This window comes from Trichoderma reesei (assembly GCF_000167675.1).
Source record: "Trichoderma reesei QM6a unplaced genomic scaffold TRIREscaffold_1, whole genome shotgun sequence".
Taxonomy (NCBI): domain Eukaryota; kingdom Fungi; phylum Ascomycota; class Sordariomycetes; order Hypocreales; family Hypocreaceae; genus Trichoderma; species Trichoderma reesei.
Window position 1 is genome coordinate 1,437,320 of NW_006711148.1, and position 25,042 is coordinate 1,462,361.

Genomic DNA, 25,042 nt, shown 5'->3' on the forward strand with positions numbered 1-25,042 from the left:
CACCAACCGACCGGTCCATCCAATATATACCCTGCATGCCTTTTCGTACTCCATAGCGGCCTGAGGAAGGGTTGAAAAAAAAAAAAAAGTTCGTTGGATCGGCGCGCCCATGGGATTTTGCAAACCTGCCGAGCGACAGCGATCCGTGCACCTTGCGGCGGTTGTGGAACGGCGATGGCAGCAAATCCGGTGAAGGCTGCCAGGCTGGTGTCCGAGTCGGCCAGAGAGCGCGAGACTTTTGAGTAGGGACCCTTTTCCTCGCCATGCCTTGCTCGTTGTGCTTCGATTCCCCTCATCGCCGTCATGGCTGAACCCGACGTTAACCCGCTTCCCCCGTGTCTCTCGACCGCAGGTACTCCTCGTCGCTGCTCCGCGCCGTCAGGCTCAACGAGACCGGCAAGCCCACGCCCTCGTGCGAGCTCGCGGCCGCCGACGATGTCATCCTCACGGGCCTCGCCCAGCTCGGGGCGCTGCAGACGGGCACCGACCGGGCCCTCATCTCGCTCTTCGACGCCCACCGCCAGTGTATCGTGGCCGAGGCGACGCCCACCCAGCGCCTGTATCCGTCCCTCAGGAGCGACGACTGCGACCGCCCGCTCTGGCTCTGCGGCACCGCCATTCCTCGCAGCCACGGCTTCTGCGAGCTGACGCTGCTCGGCGACAAGGCCCTCGATGCTCCCGGTGGCGAGCCGCCCAACCAGCTCCCCCTGACTATCGCCCACGACCTTGCCCACGACGCTCGCTTCTCGTCCAAGGCCTTTTGCCAGCTGGGCCCCTCTGCTCGCTTCTATGCCGCCGTCCCGATTCGGACTCGCCGCGGAATCAATATTGGCGTCTACTGCGTGATCGATGAGACGCCCAACAAGGTCTGGACCGATGGCCATTCCCAGCGACTACGAGACATTTCCTGGGCCATCATGGACCATCTCGAGGCACAGCGGCTCAAGGGCGTGCACAAGCGGGATGTACGGATGAACAGAGGCTTGGGATCGTTTATCGAGGGGAAGCCCACAATATTCGGCTGGCAGAAGACCTCAGACGATGCCGACCCGGCCGATAACGACGCACCGCCAGACGACGAGCTCAGTCACCGGCAGCAGTTTCTCCGACGACAACACGAAGAGGCGCTCGAGGATGACCTTGTGGCGAATCTGTCACCAACGACTCGAATACCTGATCCGATGGGCACGGCACTGCTAGGAAACGCTGCTGCCCCAAACCCGATCCCGATTCCGAATAACGACGCATTTCTTGGCCGCGATCGGCGTACGCTCTCGGCCGCCAGCTCGGAAACCACGCCACCCGCTTTTAAACCTATGGCTGCTCTGACAGAGGACGAAAGCTCGATCGTCATCCTTTCGAAAGCCGCCAACATTGTCCGAGAGTCGATCGAGGTGGAAGCATGCCTCTTTTTCGAGGCCCCAATCCAGCCATACCTGTCTCCGGCGCAGAGCAGCTCCACGACTGATGAGGGAAGCGACTCATCCACCCTGAGCAGCAGCGATGAGGATGAGGATGTGAGGCGTCCGAGAAAGCCTTCGCCACAATGCAGGATCCTCGGCTACTCTACGTCCAAGTCGTCTAGCATCAATGGGACTGCTCCCAGTCTGTCTTGGGTGAATCTTACAGATAAATTCCTATCCAAGCTTCTTCGACGGTATCCCAGGGGCCGGATATTCAACTTTGGAGCCGATGGAGAGTTGCAACCGGACGCCGCTGAAGAAGAGCAGCCATGCCAGTCGCTCGACACTTTGGCCAAGGGCTCCCCGTTGCCCAGTAGAGGATCAGAAGTCAATCTCATATCGCCGCGTGGCAAGCCGCGGACGAGGGCGTCGACACGGCGGCTCGAGGGAAAGGCTCTTGCCAAGGCCTTTCCAGGATCTCGGAGTGTGTGCTTCGTTCCTATTTGGGACCCGAGGAAAGATCGATGGTATGCCGGCGGGTTCATCTGCACCAAGGACGTTGCTCGAAACTTTTCTCTTGAACAGGAACTAAGCTATCTGAGGGCTCTGGGAATGCTTGCCATGTCCGAGATCCTGCGGTACAAAGACCTCCGAGCCGACAAGGCCAAGACGGATGCCCTTGGATCTCTCTCGCACGAGCTCCGTTCTCCGCTGCACGGAATCCTACTCAACGCTGAGTTGCTGATTGACACCAAGCTCGACATTTTCCAGGGCAACGTTGCCCACACAATCGAGACATGCTCCCGCACGCTTCTCGATACAGTGGATCACCTCCTAGAGTACTCTCGTATCAATCACCTATCTGGACGAGACGACAGGGCTCTTAGCCTGGCGTCCAACGGCCCTGATCTGGGCCAATTCGGCAAGAAATCCTTACTGCGCGACTCGCAGCTCGACTACATCGTCGAGGAAGTCATCGAGAGTGTCTTTGCTGGCTTCAACTTTTTGCACCTGTCTGTCAAGCAGCTCTCGGATCATCAACGCGGTTCGATCAACAGCGATGTGAATGCCAACCATCATTCGGATTCGCTACAAGCCATGGACCAGCTTGAGCCTTGGATGACGAAGAACGGTGAGCTCAGATGGAGCTTTGACGATGTATTGATCATCCTCTCCATGGACGCACGGTGCAACTGGGCGTACTGCGTCGACGTCGGAGCCATTCGTCGAATCGTCATGAACATCTTTGGCAATGCCCTGAAGCATACCAAACGTGGCACCATCACGGTATCACTTACGCAGGAAATGGCCCGTATCAGGGGTCGGAAGAAGGAGCGCGTCGTTCGATTCACAGTGCAAGATACCGGCAAAGGCATCGGCGCCGATTTCCTCAAGCACGGGCTTTTCCGCCCTTTTTGCCAAGAAGATCCATTGTCTCCTGGCGCAGGCTTGGGGCTCAGCCTCGTGCAGCAGATTACGTCTCACTTGCAGGGCGATGTTTCCATACGGAGCGAGCTGGGCGTCGGGACGGTCGCCTGTGTCACATTGCCGTTGGAGCAACTGCCGCTGTCTTCGGGGGTGGCCCCTACAATTTCCGATGAAGAAGAAAAGGCGTTCAAGGAGCAGGTGGAGGATCTCAAGGGCCTGCGTGTGCGAATTCCCATGGCGAATCCGGGCTGGCGGAAGGCCGTGGTCAACATCTGTCGCGAATGGCTGCACATGGAAGTCATTCCCGACACGCCAGATACAGCCGTCACGCCGGATCTTGTGCTGTGGTCTCACATGGACTTGGCGCGGCTGAGCGAAGACTTTGAAACGTTTGACAAGACACCCAATGTCGTCGTGTGCTCGAACGCGCTGGTGGCCTATCGCCAGTCGCATGTTTTCAAGAAGGCCGGTTCACCCGCCATTTTTGAGTTTATATCTCAACCGTAAGTGATTCTACCTACATAGTTCCTCGTTCTTTGGCTAACCTGTCTGCAATTTCCAGGACTGGCCCGCGTAAACTTGCTAGGACCCTGCATTCGGCATACACGCGATGGATGAGTAGTTCCAACTCCCCAACCGCATCCACCTCGGTTCCAATGGTGGCCAAACGGCCCAAGGGACCCAAGAGAACGCCGAGTACTTTCTCGTCCGCCCACATTCTCAGGCCACCCTTGAGCAGGCCGGCCACTGCAATCTCTGGGACCAGCACTCCGTTCTGGACGAGCGAAGCCAGCACGCCGGCGTCGCCTGGCCCGAAAACCGAGTCGCCCTCGAAGATCCTTGGAGAATCATTGGCCCTACGAGATAAGCCCGAGGCACCGCAGCTCAAGTTTCTGCTCGTTGATGACAACTACATCAACCTCAAAGTGCTCTCGACGTATATGAGGAAGCGCAACGTTGCCTTTAAAGAAGCAAAGAATGGCCAAGAGGCCGTGGATTGCTTTCTCTCACATCCTGGCGCGTATGCGTGCATCCTCATGGACATTTCCATGCCTGTCATGGACGGCTTTGAGGCTACGAGGCAGATCCGGGTTCACGAGGCCCAGATGGGATTGACGCCAGTGCCCATCATTGCGCTTTCCGGGCTGGCCACTGAAGATGCCCAGCAAGAGGCTTTTGGCAGCGGAATGGATGTGTTCCTTACCAAGCCGGTCAAGCTGGGTGCGCTGGGCAGCCTCCTCGAGTCTCACGGGATTCTCAACAGTGGTTGAACAGCAAGGTTTCATTCCTGCTTGACTCATACTGTTTTCTTGGAGATGTATGAATTAACCGAGCGAAGCTGAGAACTGGAGTGTCATCACGGCAGCATCTGCTGTGAGAAAAAAGTAGTTGTCACCTTTCAATTAAGAGGACTCTGCGGGGATTTGCTGAATACTGTGTGTCCAGCGCAAGGTCGGCAGACTTGGTACACTGCTATTCTCGTCTCCCACCGCCCGTCCCTGGTCAAGAAGTCGAAGGTCCGACTCACCAGCCCCGGCTGCTACGAGTCCGGGGGCTCGCTTCTGACGTCGGCCACCGAGACAAAGACAGAGCATGGAGATTGAACAAGGGCAAGGCCTAGGGAGAACTCTTCGGCGCCAGGTGAAGTGGGGTTCTCTTGGGATCGAAGCGCAACAAATCTGCCTACTGGCTCAGAAGCAAAACTTGGCATCAATATGATGGGCGGTGGTGATTTTGGCGGATATACCATCTGCGGGATCTTGTCATAGGGGCTACTAGTAGCTGTTAGGGGACAGCGTGGACGACGGAATGTGGCCATGGCGAATCTGTATGCTCACAACAACAACAAAATCACATAGCGGCTCGATGCGTTTATTGATTGAAACCTTTTTTTGTTTTCTTGTAAAGTTGAGCGTTTGTTCATAATAACATGGTCGGGTAGAATCAATAATACATAAAGGGGGTTTATTTGGTGGGAAGATCACTCCATCGAGTAAGAAAATAGCGTGCAAAAGGGGAGGGGGCCAGCTACTATAAATGATCTGCCGGGCGTGTGGTTGCGTGCGTAATAATGCTTATTACTATTTCCCTCCCCCTTACCCAACCTACCTAAGCTCACCCTTGTGTTGTCCAAGGTATGTACAATTTCCTTCCTTAAGCAGCTACTACCTATACCCTTGTAGCAATGTTCTCCCGAGCTTACTTTGTCTTGCCCTTGGTGCCTTTTTCTTCTTCTTCTTTTTCTGTTGATGTGAGATCTGGTTGCGACGTTGGATCGGAGGGGGTTTGCTGTTGGGGGGTTGGGCGTTGTCCTACTTCCATCGGATGCCGAACAAGGCGAGAGAGGTGCCGTCACGAATAGATCTTAATATCGGGGCTTTGTTGTTGCTGCGTACATGATTGTTTTTGTTTGGCTGCGCGTAATCTGGTTGTTGGTAATTCGCATAGGGACGAGTAGCATGTTGGTAGTTTGAGGAGAGATCTGTAGGTGCGAAAGGAGATGAATGAGGAGAGAATATCATTGGCAATGTCGAGGACATGCTGGGGTAGGTTCGCGGTGTTATGTGTATCTGTTTGTCTCTTTGTTTCTTTTCATTTGCTTTACCTACCTTTCGCTCATCTCCCTACCGTATGTAGGTAGTCAATTATTCTGCATATAAGGTACATGTAGGTTCCGTATGCCATCTTTGGCAACGTCACTGTCTTCTTGTTTGGGAAAGTGAAGGTGTCCGGAATAGGTTGGACGAAGGTCTATTATTATCCAACTTTGATGCTAAATATAGGTAGCTTGAACAATATGACCTGAAGGGCAAATGCTGATTTAGACTCTCAGACTTTGTTGGCCAAGGGGCTGTCCATATGGAGCCAGGCTTGTAGAGTACTGCTTCATCACATGAGAGGTTCATCTGAGCTTTAGAATTGCTGAATATAGCATGATTCGTGTTGCTTATCATCGAGTATGTCTGGGAACTTTCGTCAAATCTTGGTTGTTCAGAGAATGTCAGTTGGCATTGATGGATTTCCTGATGTGAAGGACCTTGAGTCAGGGACACCATGTGCGAGGCGAACATATGCATTGCCACGAATGAGGATACAGCCCTCGAAAGGCAATGGGTGATCTTTAGGGATCATATGAAATACAAAGCTCCGCTGGCTCTAGGTTTCACACGGACAAGTTTGACCAGACGTTCACCAGCAGGGGAAGGTAGAGTAACATGACTTTCTCTTATACACTAATGTCTATGTTGGACTGCCTTGACCAGACGGTCGAGTTCAGACACACAGAAACCATCGTCTCCACTCCGTTGGCCCTTCAGGCCGGTGATCTTGAGATTGCCATCGACAGCATGACGCTATTTTGGGTCAAAACACGTCTCATTGCCACAGCACGTATACAGCGGAAAAGGCCTCTGGGTTGAATACGGACAAAGGACATTCCCAAAGAGGCATCTGTTCCCATCCCTGGGGCTGTTTACCTAGATGATGCTCACGAAGTACTACCTCCGCAGTACGATGATGCAAACTGTGAGATTTGGTTGATGGAACTTCATATGGAATCTTCCAAACAATGCCCCCGGTCAGCCTGTAAGTGGGTTTGACGTGAGCCAGGCTACCCTTGGAGGAGCATGGGTTTGCTCTTCCGAGTCCGGCATGATTGGAGAAGCAGCGGCTGGTCGTGAAGCGGCAGGAGAAGAACGTGTCGTCTGGCGTGTTTGATCGTCATGTCAATGGTAGAAGCGCAAGTCAAGCCTTGGAGCATATGAACAGGCAGGACTGATCTCTCAGGAGGCACTTGAAACCGTGATGATACGGCAAGTGCCCAAGCAAAAAGCACGGCCAGAAGGGATGGAGGATGCGATTAACCTTGACCGACAGGACAGGTGCTTGGACGGATGACTAAGGCAGATCGGCGAACCTGACCCCCTGTCTTTACGAACGGCTGCCATTGGCGCATCGGGCCGCATCTTTCTCCGCAATGCCCTGGAGACCCACCAGCTCTCCCCAGAAGATACCTAGAAAAGAATGGACCGTGGAGCTTGCTGAGGTGCTGCTCAAACGTTGGCTCCGATTCTAATTATAGGCAGGCCGGGTTGATTTGATTGCGCTGTGAGGTTCCCTGTCGAATACAACACACTCAAACTCGGGCTTTACGAACAGGAGACGGCGTTGCTGCGCGTTGTCTTTGGCAGCAGCAGATTGCTTGCCAGATCAAAAAGAAAAAGACAAGATGGATCGGCTTCACCGTGTAATAGTAATTACGAGCTCCGTATAGTGTCCTTGAGTCTGTGGAGACGCAGACGCAGCTGCAGAGGCTGATGAGTAGGACGTTGCTTGTGCTCATCCGACGGCCACGTTTTTTTTTTTTTTTTTTTTTTTTTTTTTGTGACAAGGCCTGCATCTGATAGCAGCAGCCGGCATTGTCTTCTTAGTGGTTGGCTCTCGGATGGGCGCTGAGACAAAGCAGCTTCTCTGGCGACGCCTCGCGATTGGCACAGGCCGTGTGACAGCGGCGTTGGCCGTGCATTTCTCCGCTGCATCGTCCATCCTCCTCCTCTGTCACTTTCTTGAACCATGATCCTCTTATTCTTCTTCTTCTTCTTCTTCGACCTGCCGGCATAAGACAGCGGCTTACACACACACTCTCACACACACTCACAAATCTTTTTTTTGCCTTTTTATTCTTCTTCCGTTATTTGTGCCCGATGAGATTCGGCGGATAGACGCCAGGCGTTGAGCCAAGCGCTGATTGGACAGCAGGCCACAGGGGACGGCAGGGGATTGGCCAGCTCGCTGCAGCAGGGGTCGGGGCTCAGCGCTTACCCGCAAGCTCGAAATAGCAAGCACGGCCACTCAGGGCCTGTGGCGACCCTCCACCTCCTCTTTCCTTTTTTCCTGCCCCTCCTGCTGCGGTGCTTGGCCGCGTCTATGTAGGCGGATGGATTGATGTGATTTCTCGTGCCCTGGCAAAGAGCTGGTGCTGCTGCTGCTTGTGATTGTGCTCTAGAGGGTTAATACTAGCACGGCGGGCTAGCCAGCATCGTGCAGCGTGCAGTCGGCTGAATGGGGGGGCAAAGGAACGGCATGATGGGCGGTTGCATCGGGAGGGACGGAGGGGAGCAGAGACAGAGATAGACGGAGAGATAGAAAGAGGAGGGTAGAAAAGGAAGAATGGGAACAAGGAGGAGAACGAGAGAGGGGGAGGAGGGGAAGCTGGACAAGACGAGAAGAGGAGACGAAACGAAACAAGCTGACGACGGCTCAAAAAGCACAAGCCCAGACGAAACAACCGGCGGACGAGACGACAAGCAAAGGCGGCCCTGCTGCTGATGACGGGCCTGGGATACTGCTACTACTACTACAAAGCAACGCGCGGTTGTTTCGTCGTATATAGCCGCCGACGATCCCGCCCATTCGCCATCTCCAACCCATCTCCAGCACACAACACACCTGAACCTTGCCATACCTTGCCTGTGTCTCCTCTGCCTGCGTCATTTCTATTCTCGTCCCTGCAGAGTGTCACAGCATCTTGGCTCTCTGCCGCTGCAGGCATTCTCTTATATTGACGTTGGGCCTGCATCTGTTGTGCATGCCCCATCCATCATAATACCTACTTACTACCTTGATAACACCTCGATCTCGTATACTTTGACGCAATCTGGGGACGACACGATACGACCCGGCATCTCCTTGACTCACCCCACTCCCCATACCTCTCTCTCTGTCTCTTCTCCATCTCTCCATCTCTCTCTCTCTGTCTCTTTCTCTGTCTCCCTCCCTCTTGTTGACACCTCCTCTTCTCCACACACATCTCGTCTTTCTCTCCTCGATCTGGCCATTATTCTCCTTTCTCTCTCTCTCTGTCTGCATTACTCATCTCCAAGCCAAGTATTCGGCACCTCACCGCTGTCGCCATGATGGCTTCACAACCGTTTCAGCACAGCTCCGGCCCCAAAAGGCCACGGCTCTCCCTCAAGATCAACACCTGCAGCTCTTCAGTCCCCAGCAGGCCCGTAAAAGGCTTCCATGTCGACCCTACCGATCGTACAGCCTGCAACACCCTGTCCAACGTCTACGCAACCGCCATTGAGAGATCCACGCCGGTACAGGCCGAGCCTCTTACAGCCATCAACACTCTGCAGAGCTTCTCCCTCAAGACGCCAGCCGAACCTCGAGGCCCCAGGCTAAAGATCAAGACGCCATATGTCGCCGCCTTCCCACAGACACCAACCACCGAAACCTCCGGATCACCGCCGCAGAAGATGGATATTGCCTTTCCCAGCACCATGACACCGACGCCTCCCATGTCCGCCGGTGCTGTCGATTCCACCACGTCCAGCGCCTTTCCCTTCTCCCCTAGAGATGTTTCTTCCAATACTAGAGCATATGGCGTCACCTCGCCTTGCTCGCCTGTCGAGCCACTTCTCTCCAGACGATATACTGCTGCGTACACCACCGGAGCTCCCGCTCCTTACACGCACCCTCACTCTCTCCACAGCATCCTGCGCAACTCGCCTCTTCCCCCCCGGACAGCCATCCCCGCCTCTCCCAGGCGGCAGTCCCTTCGTCTGCAGGAAAAGGCCGCCAAGCGAGTCGGCTACAACAACCCCCTGACCCAGACCATCATCACCAACAAGTACACCAAATCGCACATCGACCTCCTCGTGGAAGAGGCCTCGCCCGCGTCGCCCTCGTTTTCGCCCATCGGCGGCGGCGGCGGCGAAAGGGCGGCAACAATCAACCTCAAGCAAGCATTCTCGCCCAACGAAATCGAGAACGGGGGCCAAACGCCAGGCCCCTTCGAGGACATGCGGCGCAAGCTCGCGGCCCTGAGTGGCGGTGCTGCAGCGTCGCCGTCGTCCCTGTCGCCATCCGAGACGGGCGGCATCCGCAAGCGCAAGCGCAAGGAGAAGAAACGCCAGTGGGTCTGGACAATCGGCGTGGCGGACGAGGAGGAGGAGGATGACGAGCGCGTCGGTGGCGCAATCGCTGCCTCGAGGGCTGAAGCTGCCTCCGCCTCCGTCTCCGCCTCCTCCGCAAGGGTCAGGGGTACAGGAACGGGCACGGGCACGGGCAGCACGACTAAGGCGCCTCGCGACGACGGTGAAGTCGGGAGGGCGCTTTGCGAGGCTGTCGTCCCGGACATCCAGATGGTGCCCGACACGCCGACGGCGAGCATCGAGGGCAGCAGCGCCGACTCGGCCATTGACATTGACATGTCAGACGCCAGCAGCGTCGTCTCCGAGGATCTCCAGGGGCTCCCCGTCGGGCCCGCTGCGAGTCTTGCGGCCGAGCTGGACGTCAAGACACCAACGGCGGCCAGTTGCAGGGCGTATTTCTGCAATGGCTACAATAAGCGGAAGCGGGATACGCCTATCCCTGAGCTAGCTGAGGCGCAGGATACCCATGTAAGCGTCGACAGCTGAGTGGCTCCCCCTCTTTGCTCTCTACAGTCATGAAATGAAAAGAAAGAGTAAGCAAGAAAACAAAAAGGAAGAAAGAAAAGAAAATGAGAGAAAAGAAGAAGAGGGCTCTGTATTGATAGGAAAGTGGTTGGAATAGGGGTAGATGTCGAGGTCCGGCAGTTGCATTGTTTTTTTGGCATCCTTGTTTTTCTACCATGGCGAACAAGAAAGGCTTGATGCGTTTCTTTTTCATGATGAGATACGAACTACTATATCATGATGGCGACTGGAAATCGCCTGCATATGGACAAAGGGCGTTTTGTGTTGGTTCTATGGGTCCAGTTGGGTCTGTGAGGCTTGTTTGTTATTTACATGTATACCATTTTCTCATCGTCTTTCAATTCATTAGCCCGCGCTTTGAGTATTTACACAAGTACATTTTTTCGAAGTTTGACGAGCTATAAACCTTGCCTCAATGATTTAGAGCTTGCGTGTTCCATAAAGCTTGGACTCTCATTAGAAGAACGTTGAAGACGACAACCATTCACATGAGTAGCCCGATGACATACCCAAGTGCCAGAATGACTCCCATGCAAGACTCATATATACACTTGTTTTATTTTTGTTTTATTCGACTTTTTTTTTTAAATCCTTCTTTTGTCCGCTTCAAGCCTTCTTTGCGCTTCGCTGCTGCTGGTCATAGTATATCTCCTCAGCTGAAGTGATGCACTGCATGTTGGCGCCCAGCTTGTTGATAGTTTCTTGCCACTCTTCGTATTCGTCAGAATCAAATACAATGCCGCCACCTATTGATAAGATTTCAACGTCAGTCTTGCTTACTTTTTTTTGACTCTTTGTACGTGAGCATTGAAAGAAAAGGGTGGGGGAAAAGAGAAAACATCAACTGACCTGCTTGCAGATACGCCACACCGTCCTTGACCATCATGGTCCGCAGAGCAATGCAAGTATCCATGGCTCCCTCTACATCTTCGCCGTTCTCGTCCACTCCACCGTACCCAAAGTATCCCACCGCGCCGGCGTACACGCCGCGCTTCTCCTTCTCCAGCTCGGCAATGAGCTCCATCGCCCGCACCTTTGGCGCGCCGGAGACGGTGCCGGCGGGGAAGATGGACCGGAACGCGTCGAACCGCGTCTGGCCCTTCCGCAGGACGCCCGAGACCTGGGAAACGAGGTGCTGGACGTGGCTAAACTTCTCCACCACCATCAGGCGGTCCACGCGGACGGTGAAGGGGTCGCCCACGCGGTTGACGTCGTTGCGGGCGAGGTCGACGAGCATGACGTGCTCCGCTCGGTCCTTGAGCGAGCTGCGCAGCTCGTTGGCCAGGCGCTCGTCCTCCTCTGGTGTTTGGCCTCGCTTGACGGTTCCGGCAATGGGGTGCGTGATGATCCGGCCGCCTTCCGACTTGACCAGCAACTCGGGGGATGCGCCGACGATCTGGAAGTCCTGGCAGTCGATGTAGAACAGGTACGGTGACGGGTTGACGGTTCGGAGGTGCCGGTAGATGTTGAACGGGTGCAGGCTGGTCGGCCGGGCAAAGCGCTGCGAGGGCACTGCCTGGATGATGTCGCCGCTGACGATGTGCTCTTTTAACTTGGTGACGTGGGCCTCGTAGCCGTCGCGACCAATGTTGGACTTGTATTCCTGGCCCAGCGTGATGGGGCCCTGCTCCGGCAGCGGGATCTCGGGGCTGTTGAGGACGTTTATCAGCTCGTCGATGGTCCGCTTCGCCTCGTCGTATGCTGCCTCCAGACCCGTCTCCCTATCCTCCGGCACCTTGACGTAGCTGATGACCTTGATGATGCCGTAGAACCTGTCAAAGGCCACAATCGTGTCGTATAGCATGAACAGGGACTCGGGGATCTTCAACACATCCTTCATCGGCCGCGCCGTCTTGGGCTCAAAGTATCGCACGCAGTCGTAGCCCACGTATCCGACCGCTCCTCCCGCCATGGGAGGCAGCTTCAGACATGGCACATGCGCAACGACATGGGCCGCCAGCTCCTCCTCAAGCGCCGGTAGCGGATCCTTCTCCTCGCCGTATCCGGGGCCGGTGGTGAGCACCTTGCGCGGGTTGGCGCCGACGAAGCTGTACCGGCCGACCTGCTCGGTGGCCGCCGACTCGAACAAGAATGAATATGTGGAGGATGCCGAGGATGTGGACTTGGCGTGCGCGGAGACTTTGAGGTACGCGGCCGAGGGGGTGATGAGGTCGGAGGAGATTTGGCGATAGACCGGGACGAGCGTGGGCTTCTTTGCGCCGTCCTTGACGGGCTTGTTGAGGAGCTCTCTGACGTCGTCGAGAGACGGGACGAAGCTTCTCTAGAGTCGCGGGAACGAGTAGGAGAGAGATGTCAGCAAATTGGGCTCATCGCACAGAGGCAGAAAGCAGATCTGGACAGCTCTTGAAGGGGTGTTGATCAGCACCTCCCAGGAAAAAAAAAAAGTTGTGACTAACTTACCACATGTGCCATTTTTTTGGAGGGTATCAAAGTCGGTATGGGTGAGAAAATTGAAGGGCAAAAAAGGGAGGAGACAGGAGAGAAGAATGAGAGAAGATGCTGGCAAGAGTATGTGAGCTTCTCCAGGCAATGCGCCGTGTGTCCTTTCGAGAAGCCCAACAAATGGATAAGTCGCCAAGGGCGTTGCTTGGAGGAGGATGTAAGCAACCAAGACGCCAGACGTCAGATTTCGGAAGAATCGATCTTGGCTGGTGACTCGAACTTTTGCCCCACGGCCGCAATCGAGAATCGAACAGCACGGGCGAGAGAGATGGCGGGGCAGCTCCAGGGCCGGCACCGGCGTGTTGGGGCGCTGTTGCTTGGGCGCAGCAGGCGTTGAGCACTGCGGCACAGCGGCTGGGAGGCGTTGGTGCAGGGCCTGGCAGCGGCATTCCAGGGCGGGAGGGCGCTGAAGCCAACCGAGGCCCTGCAGTGGACGGCTCTGATTGGCTGCAAAGTCCCGAAGCGGGATCGCATCAGGGCCGCGCACGGGCCTCTGCTGGCCAGCCCAAGGTACATGTAGTACTAGGTACCTACTAAGGTAACTCCTCGGTCTCATACACACATCTCTCCAATGGCGGCATCGCCAACGGCCTCCTATTGAGACGCAGCATTGCTCTGCTCTCCCAGGCTAGCTTTATAGCCCAAAGACCCGCCCGCCGGCTTCCTGGGTCGGCGTTTCTGCAGCTGCTGTCGAGATGATGGCATGGACAGCTCCGTAGCCAAGAAGCCGCCGAGGCGCCAAGAGGGCCGCATCATCCTGCAGTTTGTTCGTCTTACGAGGATCCTTCCCGCTCAAGACGTGTTCTCTATCGTCTTTCGTGCTGCCTTTGTCCCGTTTTTGCTAATGCGCCAGGTCGCACCCGTAGGACTACGACTGCTTCTACGCTCAGGTCGCCGAGCACAAGGACCCAGCTCTCAAGTCAAAGCCGGTGGGCATCAAGCAGAAGAACATCCTGGCCACGTGCAACTACAACGCCCGTCGCCGCAATGTTAGAAAGCTCATGCTCGTCTCGGAGGCAAAGAGGATATGCCCGGACCTCGTGCTCGTTGACGGCGAGGACTTGACGCCGTTTCGGGACATTAGCAAGATTCTCTTCAACTTCCTCCGGTCTCACTCCTGGAACGGCAAAGCTGAACGGCTAGGTTTCGACGAGGTCTTCCTAGGTGCGTGCAGTTCGCGCTCGGTTGGGCTGCATTGAAACGATACGCAGATACATGCACTGACATTCAGCCGACCAGATGTGACGGACATCATTGACTACAACTTGACCTGTCTCAACCGGAGCTCAATGGCCGACTCGTTCTTTTACCTGTCCAAGAAAGACCCCGAATCGGGCTTCCCATGCGACTTATCCTCCATTGCAGGCTGCGTTGTCGGTGTCACCCTTGATGACGTGGATCCGGAGAGTCCCATCTACCTGAGGCATCTCTTGGGCTCCCACCTTGCCCAGTACTTGCGACTTAGGCTGGAGCAGGATTTTGGCTACACATCAACTTGTGGCATCTCGACGAATAAGCTCCTAAGCAAGCTTGTTGGCAGCAAGAACAAGCCGCGGAATCAGACAACGTTGCTTGCATTTACTGACGATGATATCATCGGTTTCGTCGACGGACACAAGCTGCGCACCATACCAGGAATGGGCTCCAAGATCACGCACCTGCTAGAGTCTCACATCATGGCCCGGGAGATTGACAAGGACTCGGGCCCCTTTGACTCTTTAGTGACGGCAAGAGAAGCCCGTCTCCATCCAAACATTTCACCTTCATTTATGGAGTCCCTCTTGGGCGGACCGGGCGCCGAAAGAGGCATTGGAGCTAGAGTCTGGGGTTTCCTTCATGGCGTGGATCCCACCGAAGTCAAAGAAACCAACACTGTGCCGACGCAAATCAGCATCGAAGACACGTATAAGGGCCTTGACACAGTACCCAGGATAACAGAAGAGCTCCACAAGCTGTCGTGCTCCCTTATCCGGAGATTGAGGGTAGACCTGGTTGTGTCGGACAGCGGTTCTGATCTCCCAGGCAGTCGCAAGTGGGTTGCAAGGCCAAGGACGCTTCGTCTCTCGATTCGATCGTGGCCTAAGTCGGATGCTTCCCAGTCCCAGAGCTTCAGTCGTGTATCGCGCTCGGGGTCGTTGCCAAATTTTGTGTTTGATCTCAAGGCTGACATTGATGAGATCGCCCAGCAGCTAGTGGCGGAAGCGTTGTTGCCCTTGCTTCGCCGTCTGCAAAACGAAAAGGGTCAAACGTGGAATCTGCAGCTCATTAACATCTGCGCCGCAAACATAGTCACCGGAGCTACCGATGACAGGACGGGAGCGGGACGGGACATTGCAGTCATGTTTAAGAGGCAGGATGAAGTGCTTGCGCCATGGAGAGTCGCATCTGACGCTACGGACGAGATTGCTCAAGAGGCAGACATTGAACAGGAAGGCTCCGTGCCTGAAGATCTGGACTCTGACATCTCCTGGGAGGCCACGGATCATTCCGCTTGCACGACCTGCGGCCATTCCATACCATCGTTTGCCCTGTCCGCCCATTTGCGATACCATGAGCTAGGAGAATGAGAAATACTGAGTAATCACGCAAAGCTATCTTCTGGTTGAGTCATGAACCCTGAACAAGTACATGACGTGAGACTTCGAAAGACTATTCAAGGTAGGAGAAGTGATATATGAAAGTAGAGTAAGAAGGATAGCCACAGGCATCTAGATACGGCTGTTGGCAGATGGCAGAATCTTAAGGGGCCAGCGGTCCGACAATGTACCAGAACGCTGGATCGTTCTGGGCCAGGTTCTGTGCGTCTTGGATGGGCTTCTGGATGAGGTGCACAAGTCATAGCTACCGGCAGGCTCACCCTGGCAAACAGAGTGATGATGGGACAGGTTCGTCTCCGCCTTGTTTGTGGGCGGATAGATGTCGTGTCGGTGTAACCGTCAAGGTGCTCCATTGTCGAACCATACATGTAGGCTCAGAGCGCCTTGTCAGCTCGTGGCAATCACCATGAAGATGCATGTTGAAGAAGAGAAGCCAAAACTCATTCATCGACGCTACGAAATTAAAGAGCCAGGCACATTCTCAGAGTGGGCTTTTCGTGACCAAGGGAGTAAGTAGGTGAGACGTGTTCCTGATATGCTCTGGCTGGTGGCATGGCGGTGATGCTCAAGTGCAGCGCACATGTGCCAAGCAAGTACCTACTATAGATGCCGTAGGGCTCAGGGCTTTGTTTGCCATGGACGACGCCCGCCCTGGATCCCGTCATCTTGCTGCCGATGAAGATGCAGCAGACTATTGTTGTTTCTACATCAGCTCCCCGTTTGAGATGCAACCTCCCAGTCCTCGCTCGACATCAACGGCTATCCATCTTCCCCTGGCGTTCCTTTTCTTTTCCTTCGTCTCTTCTATTTTGCTTCCATTCCCGCCTGTCGGCCCGGCATATCGCCAGCGTCACGGCATTCACCACTCACTCGCCCAGGCAGAGGCAGAGGCAGACTGAAAAAGTCACGGCTTCCAACATGCTGTGGCCGGCAACGACACGCGGGGCCGTTACAGGTGCGATGCCGATGTCTGGGGAAGCACAGCTTTGGCAGCTTCGCCTTACTGCTATTACGACCTTGTGATCTGGTTCTATCTGCCTTTGTCCTCCGTTGGCCGCTGGATTTGCTGCTCCATTTGTGATTCTTTGTCTGCCTTCTTCTTTGTAAGTAGGTACTATGCACATTATTACCACCATCACGGTACCTAGCCTCTGCAATTACTATAGTTCATGTACTACCTAGTATTGCGAGAATTGCAACTAGGTATGTATCTGTATTGATGATTGGGAGCGGAAACAGACAACTGAAGCCGTTGTGCTGATTTGGTGCTTATCGAATCCCGTTCCCGGACGTGATGCAGTGCCCTTTTTGGCCTCGTTTGCATGCCACACTCACAATCTGTCCTGTTTTCTGTGTCTCTTTGTTGCCCTTCTTACTCCTCAAGCCCTCTTAAATGCCATAGAGGTAGATATCTGACCTCGCCAGCTTCCGGTATTACAATGCATGTGAAGCATACCTACATGTACTACCTATAGTACCTCCCAAGCTCCTCCGCCTGAAGCCATCTGTACATATACCTGACCCTTCCTTCTACCTCGAGGCAATTTCCAGAGTTGTATCTGCTAATTGCTTTCCCAGTTTGCCCGTCTCTTCTTTCCTCCATCTCTACTTATCGCCTCTCTCATCTGCTCCTTCCCTCCATGTGGTGCATGCACGAACCTGCTCCTGCCCTCCATTTCGGAAAGAGCGACTGGCAGCCACCTGGCAACCGGCCAGACCCCAATTCACCAGCGCTCCTTCCCAGCTGCGCGTTTCAGCTCACTTTCTCTTCAGTTTGTTTTCTCTTCAGTCTTCTCTCTTCTTCTCTCGGGTTTCTTTCTTCTGTCTCTTCTTTTCCTCCCGCAGCTTCGCAAACTTCACTGCTGCTGCATCTCCCTTTGCAGTCCATTCATCACCACCTCGATATACCAAACACTTGAGAGCTGCTCGGCATCTCGCGAGCTTCGGCCAGCTTCGTCGCCTCCATCTTTTCGCCGCGAAGCAATACTTTCTTTCTTTGCAATTCCATCGGCAGTCGGCCTTATCTCAACGCTCCTTGATCAGCTGCCTGCTCGTGCGGAAACTCGCCTGTTCGCGATCAACCATCCCGACCTCTACAACCTGGCAGTCAGCGAAGCATCCTAGAAGGATAGAATCCATCGCCTCAACTGCAGCAAGCCGTCGTTCCAACGGCTCTTCTACTGGTGCCTGGCTTTGAGGGATTGACATTGCTTCACAGCACAACACATATCTTCACCCCCTGAATCGAAGCCGTGTAACAGACCAGCCAAAGCGCCAACCATGGCTCGCGGACGTGGAGGCAGCTCTCATGGCCAACGCCGCCCGGTCGACCTGACCGGGATCATTTCAATAGCAGAGAAGAATGACTTGGTGACACTCATCAATGCCATCACGGAGAGAATGGCTCGAGACATTAGCAACGTCTTTGACTCTCCCCCCGTCGTCCCTATCCAAGGTGACCACGGCCACCATCACTGGCTTATGATTCCACTACTGCATCACAGACAGAACAGATCAACATCGCATTCTCATTCTCTCATTGGACTGAAGCACCCTAATCTATCAAAGTCATTTGAGAAGACGAGAGAGATAATCGAAAAAGAAGAACAGGAAGCCATGACGCCCCAGCTACGGGAGTTGAAGAAGGAGGCCTTGGTCTTCTTCCGCAAATGGCAGAGTACTGTTTTGCAACGAATTCGAGATATTGCTGTCAACGAACAGCAGACTCCCCAGGGAAGCATTCGGGGCCGCGGACGTGGCATGAGAGGAGCTCCTCGAGGCCGAGGTGGAGGAGGCCGCGGAGGTGGAATGACGCGAAGCCCCCTAACTCTAGCGACAGGTAAGATGGACTTTCACAGCTTCCTTCCCTTTTTATTTTTTTCCCCATGAATGCGACAGAATAGCTCGTGACGAAGGAATATGGCTTCAGCAACTAACGCCAATGTAGGCCCGCCGCGAGCACCGTCGAACTACGTGGATCGTGATTTGGCCGCTCGTTATCCCCCTATTCCGAATACTCTCTGGTCGCTCGACCTCGACAAGCGCAAGCTCCTTCTCCATATTGTCTTCTTGGTCTTGCTGTCCATGCAAGAGTATACGGCAAACTCACGACAGCTCCTGGTGAGCCTCACTACATCGCTCAATCTCCCGCCTAAAATCTATCGGGATGAGGAACTGCGCCTTGCTCAAGGATTAGCCAAAGCGGCCATTGATCTTTCCTCGGAGGACGCTGTCAGCCAGAAATCTGAAGAGTCGAAGAGCTCACGTCGCTGGAAGGTGGGATTGGGATGCGGTACGGGAAAACTTGCCGCTCCCCTTTCCGGCGTCGGCATTGGTACTGCGCACGACGGCCTGGGTCTCACTCCGTATGCTGCGGCAGGTCTCTTGGGTTCCATGGCAGAGAACGCAACGCAAATGGGCGCACTTTTCGGTATCATTGCTTCGAAGCCGACAGCCAAGATGATGGAGGCCTTTACTCGAGAGATTCAAGACTTTGGATTCATCCCTGTCCACGGGTTGGACGGGTCTGAATATCGTGACGCCCGAGAGTTCCCGGTAGAGCATCGCAGACTCAGTCTGACAATTGCTCTCAGTGGTTTCCTTCTCGAGGACGAAGAGATCACGAAGAGTTGGCGCTGTTTGGGTCGCCATAGCGAGTCCTATGTCACGCGGTGGGAAGTTGCAGCTCTTACGAACCTTGGTAGCTCTCTTGAGACTGCCATAAAGAGTAGTGCTTGGAAAGAGGGCAAGGCAGAGATCGAAGCTCGGACAAGTAAGTGTATCAATCTCATATCGTCACACTGTTGACTCTTGACGCTAACTCCATGTTTAGTTTTTTCGTGCCTCATCGAGTCCACCTGGCCTGTTGCACTGCTCAAGATTAGCAAGATTATCGACAATACTTGGAGTGTCGGAATGGTCAGAGCGGAAAAGGCCGGTGCAGTACTGGCCGACGCCATCATGCGACAGAAGTTCCAAGGTGACAGGCCGGTTTCCTTGATTGGATACAGCCTTGGGGCTCGAGCCATATATACGTGTCTCATGGTGTTGGCAGAGCGACGACAGTTTGGAATCATCGACTCGGTCATCATGATGGGCACTCCGGCGCCATCGGAGAGTCGAGTGTGGCTGACGCTCAAGAGCGTTGTATGCGGCCGCTTAATCAACGTCTATTCGGAGCAAGACTATATCCTGGGCTTTCTTTATCGAACCTCGAATACTCATTTCGGTGTTGCCGGTCTGCAGGAGATTCAGGGAGCCGATGGAGTAGAGAACTACAGAGTGCGGAGTCTTCCGCGGGGCCATCTGAGCTACCAAAGCCAGGTTGGCGTGGTGTTGAAGAATGTCGGTTGGGAGGACGTCAGTAGGGATATTGTCAGGGCGGCAAAGTGAGGTGCTCAGAGCACGCCAAAGTGTGTACTATTGCTTGTGCGGCGCCGCGTTTTCACCAGATTGTTCGAGGGCTCGTGTCGAATTGTTGCGCCAAGTTGGAAGGATGAGTCTACGTTATCCATATCGAGCACTGAGCTGTTCTTATGTTGTCTGATGCGGTAATTAGCCGTTTATCGATCATTCGTGTATTATCTTTGTACGAGTTAGCTATCATGATTCAGTTAGTTTTGCTACTGTTTATACAAATTGTGCCCGCCTCAGACATACAAACTTGGACGTCCCTCCCTTCCTTCCATGGCATACTACAAAACCCAATGGGTAAAGACAGGTAGATGTATGACACGGCGGCCTGGAGAATATGAAGCAGGGACAAGCCCGCAGATTATTGTAGAATGCTCATGCAGCATCGAGACACTGTCCAGAAAACTAAGCAGTTCCCTTGCTAACAGAACAAGAAGTAGAAGACGGCGATGATGATGATGATTATGGGATGATACATTGCAAAGCGAGAAGTGGTCAAAAGAAAAAAAAAACAGATGTGTTTAATCTATAAGAATAACAAAACGAGCTTCCCGTCCCGTCCCAAGTCAACCAGGTCAAGCCAAGCCAAACCAAACAAACAACAAGAAGAAAAAAAGGACGCGAGAGATTTGGTTTTTTTTATATGCCATCCATCCATCCCCGTACGTCCGTCCGTCCGTCCACCCCTGCCTCTTCTCTCTCTCCCTCTCTCTCTCTTTCTTTTGTATAAAAAGAAGATGGAGAGAGAGAAAAATGAGACAAAGGGGGGGTCAAGTCGACTCGCGTCGTCTGCGAGTATGTTGCGATTTTGTTTCGACAATAGATTACATCGATGCGTATGAATTTATAGTACATTTGAACTTGATCCTTGCTGTTCACTTCTCGCCCACCGGTTTTTTTCGCTTCTGCTTTCTTCTTCAAAATGCAAAAGGCATTCGTGCACAGCAAAGAGCCTATGCTTCTCTTCCACATCTAGCGGGAATAGAAAACGGCCCGCCTCATGCTCATGGAGGTGTGCTGCCCATCTTGGGTACTTGCTTCCGAGCAACCCCCCTTGGGCCACGCGGCTCGACGCGAGGAACACCCTGAATGGTGCGTGGCTCACGCATGAGCGAGGGGTCGAGGCGAGCCGGCATCCGAGTCACGATGCTGTGATATTCGCCAGGGAAGTTGCCCTTGGGTAGAGGCACAGAGGCAGTGCGCCATATGTGCTCTGAGGTGTCGCTCAGGTAAGGAGGAACCTTGCCGTTGGCACCGCTGATGCCGCCGCTGCCTCGGCCGGAGCCCCATGAGTTGGTCGAGCCAGAACCGCGAAGCGTCGAAAGACGGGACAGGCTGGAAGGTATAGCGGTGCGTCCACGGGCCTTCTTGGCCATGATGATCTCGTCAAAGAGTCGGATTTCGGGGTCAGACGCAAGCTTCATCTCTCTGTCATGGATAAATTCGTTGAAAGCTGAAAAGGAAACCACAAGGTTAGCGAACGGCGCAAGCAGAAAAAAACAAAGAAAAAAGAGAGGCGTGAGTAGATTCGACATACCTTGCGTCTCCCGCATCATTGTGACATACTCTTGCTGATCATAAGGGAGACTCTTGATGAAGCCATCCATGTCAAAGGTGTACAGCTGGCCGCTGTTCTTGTGCTGCTTCGAGGGCTTGCCCAAGTATTTGCGGTATGTGTACAGCAGACTAGCAAGGCACCGCACAAACGCGGCTCGCACACGATCTGCGTGGAAGGCCTCGGGGCACACCAGGGACACGAAGCCCAAACATCTACCGTGAGCGACCGTCTTACAGGCTCCGCACTTGTAGAACCCATCGCCTTCAGACCTCTCCTCGCAAATCGTGCATACCGACGCGGTGTCCTTGGGGTTCCAGTTGAAGCAGTGACCCTCTACCCAGACCGTCGTGTCAGTGTTGCTAACCGGTTGAATCTGCATGTTGGGCATGATGGTCGAGGCAGCCAGTGTAGAGGCCGCATATGTAGAGGGAGCATAGCCCCCTCCGAAGGATGACTGGGAGTCCAGCGTCGAGATGGACAGGTTCGTCTGGTGGCCGTTGAGGAACGGGAGGCTCGGACGGTGGACGGGCGGCTGATACTTGTCGACTCCAAAAGAGGAGCTTCGCCGGCCCTTGTCCTCTCCGAAATGCCCCGATCGCTTCTCCCTGAGTGTCGAGGTCAAGGCGAACCCTGAATCGCTGCGCGAGACCGGAGTCGATGGCATAGGAGGGAATTTCATGGACACGGGGGATACAGAAGATTGGGGGCTGGTCTGGTTCGACTTGCTGGTCCCCGGCCGATCGGATTTTCCATTGTCTACTGAGGAAACGGAGAATCCATTGAACACCGGGGGTAGTACTTCGTTGGGGGGGTCAGGATCCGCGAAACTCGACGAATTCTGAGACACCCACTTGCCAAGAGTGGAGGGCGGAGCGACACTGGTGAACAGAGATGCGTTCTCCGACGAGAAGGAATCGTACGGGAAGGCCTCCATGGCGTAAGGGGGAGGCCCTGTGGTGACACCATACCGAAGCTTGTGCGGAGCCGCTACCTGCAGCAGAGACATCAACTTCCGGCGGTGCTGTCGCGGCAAGCGGATGGGCTGCGACGTAGCATCAATGGTGTCCTTGTCGAGGTCGACCAGGACGTAGTCGTCTTCAGGGAGATCGATGCGCTCATACCGGCGCTCAACGCCCACAATGTAAGGGCAAGGCGCATCGAGGGCGGAAATCAGTCTGGCGGGCAGTATCGGGATGAAAATGCTCGCCCACTTGAGAGGGTACAGGAGGTTTGCGAGGGCGTGGCAGGCCAGGTGCAGCATGCTGGTGTGGGAGGAGAGGAAGATGATGCGGGATTCAGACATGGCATACTCGAACAGAGCGACAATATTCTCGAGGGAGAGACATCTGAAAAGAGCGTAGATGTCAATGGTTCTGGAGCCGGGGATCTCGTTTGCCGCTTCCTTGCGAGAGAAGAGGCGCAGTTCCCGCACGCCGATTTCAACCTGAGTCTTGGAGCCCAGGGGGCTAAAGGCCTCAGTGCACAGATTGACAACGTACTGCTCCAGGGGCTGCCAGCGGCCTACTTTTGGAGAGCTTGGGGGGATCCTGAGAACGGCCCCGTCGGTCATGGGGACGACGATTGCCTTGAGCCATTCTTTCCAGAATGCCATGTTCGCAGGGTCTCTGCCCAGGATACCGTACGCACGCGGAGCCCAGAGCCCGCTCTCGCCGGTGGTGAGGCCCTCAATTCGGGAAGCTGCACCGTGTCTCAGCGGCCTCAGCATATCCGTCATGAGGGTGATCTTTTCCTCGACAGTTCCAATCTCGTCCTCGAGCCTGTCCCGGGCCGGAGACCCCGAGGGAAGAGTCCCAAGCTTGGCCAAGAGCTGCGACAGATGCGATCGCTCGCCAGCGAGGCGCACTCCCAAGCTTGCGGCCAGCTCTCGCTCCTCGTTGGACATGTGGCTCTGTCGCCAGTCCTCGCACTTGTTCTCCACGACTTCGGCCACATCGGCAGGAAGCGCTGTCCACACAATGAGCGTAATGCCGTACAGCTTGGAGTTGTCGTCGGAGGTCATGGTGAAGCCATGCCAGGTCGATCGCGGCCGATCATCGGACGAGACGATCTGAACGTCGTTCGGGAAGGCGAACATGGGCACATAGTCCGGAAACTTGCCTCGTCGGGCAACCTCTTCGGTGGCCGTCTTGGGCGGGTACCGATCGAGAAGCATGGGCTCGAAGCGTCTCTTGAGGGGGTGCATATCGGGATCGGTGTTCAAAGGCTCGGGTGGAGGAATCACAGAGTTGTAATTACTAAGTCTTCTCGTGGTCCGTATTGAGGCTGTTACGAGAACGCAGCTGGTCAGACATGGTCTTGGCGTCCGAGGACAGGGGGAAAGAGATGTAGGAAGGGATACTCACGAGCTCTCTGCGACATGGGTCTTGCAACGCTGGGTTGCTTCCGCAGACTGTTCATGTCCCTAAAGCTGATCTTGCGGCGGATGCTACCCTTGATGCTCCTCAGGGGACTGACCCTCCCGCTGGCATCAGCCTCGTCGGCGCGGATGCGCTCGGCTCGAGGGCTGACCATGGGCTGCCGTGCCTGAGTCTTGGCTCCGGCACTGAAGGAGAGATCCTCGAGGAAGTTTTCCCTCTCCGCAGCAAACTTCAAGAGGGCCTTGTCGAAATCAAAGTCGCCCATGAGACCGAGAAACTCGCCCATGGAACCGGGATTGCTGGCAGCATCGCCGTTGGGGACGCCACTGCCGTTGGCAGTGGGCGGCTTGACCCTGATTGTGGCGCTGCTCCTGTTGCTCCTCGTGTTGCCATCGTCCTCTTCGATGGTGTGGACCGAGTTCCGATCGTTCAGGGAGAGCTTGGAGAAGCGGTTGGCGGAATTCTGGCGAGAATGGCGCGCGGCGCTTGGTTTGGTGTGGTTGCTCGCGGCGTCTTCCTCATCCTCAGCCTCGCCGTCCTCGACGATGGTGGTCGTCTCGGTTGAGTGGGTTACCGGCGGCAGGGACTCATCGTAAACGACGGCTTCGATGCCGGCGATCCAGAAGTATTCCGCCAGGGGAGTCGATGAGCCCTCCATGTCATGCCAGAGATCCCAACCCCCTTACCGTAGAGACGGCGATGTGTACTGGAGCTATGGTGCAGAAAGAGGCCCTCGGCGGCCAGCACGTCGATTTGTGGTTTCGTCGTGCGTCTCCTGTGTCAGCGCCGGTCGTGTGGTGTGTTTTTCTCTTGCTCGTCTGGGCTCAGGAACGTGCAGTCGGTGAACGGCGCGTGGCACGTCGAATGCTGCAGCAAAGTCAGTAGGGGTGCGCAGGACAGGGGCACGGAGCATGTTTGACGGTAAGTGGCATCGCTGCCGCCGCCACCAGAGGCTGTGAAACAGCTACGCACCAAAGACACAGACAGGCAAGGACGGACTCGAGCCTCCAATTATCGAACGCTCGGCGTGTCCCTGGGGAGAGGAGAGAGAAGATGGACAGAAGGGCAACGTTCGGGTCTGGAGGAGGGTCTGTCGTGGAAATTGGACTGGGGGGAAAGGCGCCGCGGGAGGGATTCCGAGTCTGGGAGAGCCCCCTTTGGTCTCTGGGATGGTCTCTGGTCTCTGGTCTCTGGTAGGGCTACTGCTGCGGCGCAGAGCTCGAGGGTGGTCGAGGACGCACTGGTTCTCTTTTCCGGGGATGCTCCTGGATCCGCAGGCAAGTCAAACGCCACGGCTCAGCACTGGTTTGCCAGCTCTGGACGAGGCTGCGGACGGATG

General features: G+C 55.0%; 6 protein-coding genes across 6 annotated transcripts; 4 read left to right on the top strand and 2 right to left on the bottom strand.

Moving 5' to 3' along the window:
* Positions 1-494: 494 nt before the first annotated feature.
* TRIREDRAFT_53349 (histidine kinase) lies at positions 495-4,102 on the top strand (the record flags this gene model as incomplete). The annotated part of the gene is made up of 5 exons (XM_006961185.1): positions 495-1,266; positions 1,333-1,394; positions 1,509-3,334; positions 3,394-3,537; positions 3,625-4,102. Coding segments are annotated over 5 exons (3,282 nt in total), but the record flags the coding sequence as incomplete, so codon positions are not given.
* A 4,644-nt stretch (positions 4,103-8,746) lies between these two features.
* On the top strand, positions 8,747-10,255 carry TRIREDRAFT_102743 (uncharacterized protein; the record flags this gene model as incomplete). Its single annotated transcript, XM_006961186.1, has 1 exon — positions 8,747-10,255. The coding sequence occupies one exon, from the start codon at positions 8,747-8,749 to the stop codon at positions 10,253-10,255; it is 1,509 nt and encodes a 502-aa protein (XP_006961248.1).
* Positions 10,256-10,900: 645 nt separating this feature from the next.
* On the bottom strand, positions 10,901-12,727 carry TRIREDRAFT_102744 (anthranilate synthase component I-like protein; the record flags this gene model as incomplete). Its single annotated transcript, XM_006961606.1, has 3 exons — positions 10,901-11,040; positions 11,144-12,575; positions 12,716-12,727. The coding sequence occupies 3 exons, from the start codon at positions 12,725-12,727 to the stop codon at positions 10,901-10,903; spliced, it is 1,584 nt and encodes a 527-aa protein (XP_006961668.1).
* A 733-nt stretch (positions 12,728-13,460) lies between these two features.
* TRIREDRAFT_53939 (uncharacterized protein) lies at positions 13,461-15,324 on the top strand (the record flags this gene model as incomplete). Its single annotated transcript, XM_006961187.1, has 3 exons — positions 13,461-13,523; positions 13,624-13,921; positions 13,997-15,324. 3 exons carry the CDS (start codon positions 13,461-13,463, stop codon positions 15,322-15,324), a joined length of 1,689 nt encoding a protein of 562 aa, XP_006961249.1.
* A 2,310-nt stretch (positions 15,325-17,634) lies between these two features.
* TRIREDRAFT_54208 (uncharacterized protein) lies at positions 17,635-19,746 on the top strand (the record flags this gene model as incomplete). Its single annotated transcript, XM_006961188.1, has 3 exons — positions 17,635-18,193; positions 18,302-19,126; positions 19,187-19,746. The coding sequence occupies 3 exons, from the start codon at positions 17,635-17,637 to the stop codon at positions 19,744-19,746; spliced, it is 1,944 nt and encodes a 647-aa protein (XP_006961250.1).
* Positions 19,747-20,771: 1,025 nt separating this feature from the next.
* On the bottom strand, positions 20,772-24,361 carry TRIREDRAFT_1879 (uncharacterized protein; the record flags this gene model as incomplete). Its single annotated transcript, XM_006960862.1, has 3 exons — positions 20,772-21,220; positions 21,305-23,608; positions 23,689-24,361. 3 exons carry the CDS (start codon positions 24,359-24,361, stop codon positions 20,772-20,774), a joined length of 3,426 nt encoding a protein of 1,141 aa, XP_006960924.1.
* Between the last annotated feature and the right edge of the window lie 681 nt (positions 24,362-25,042).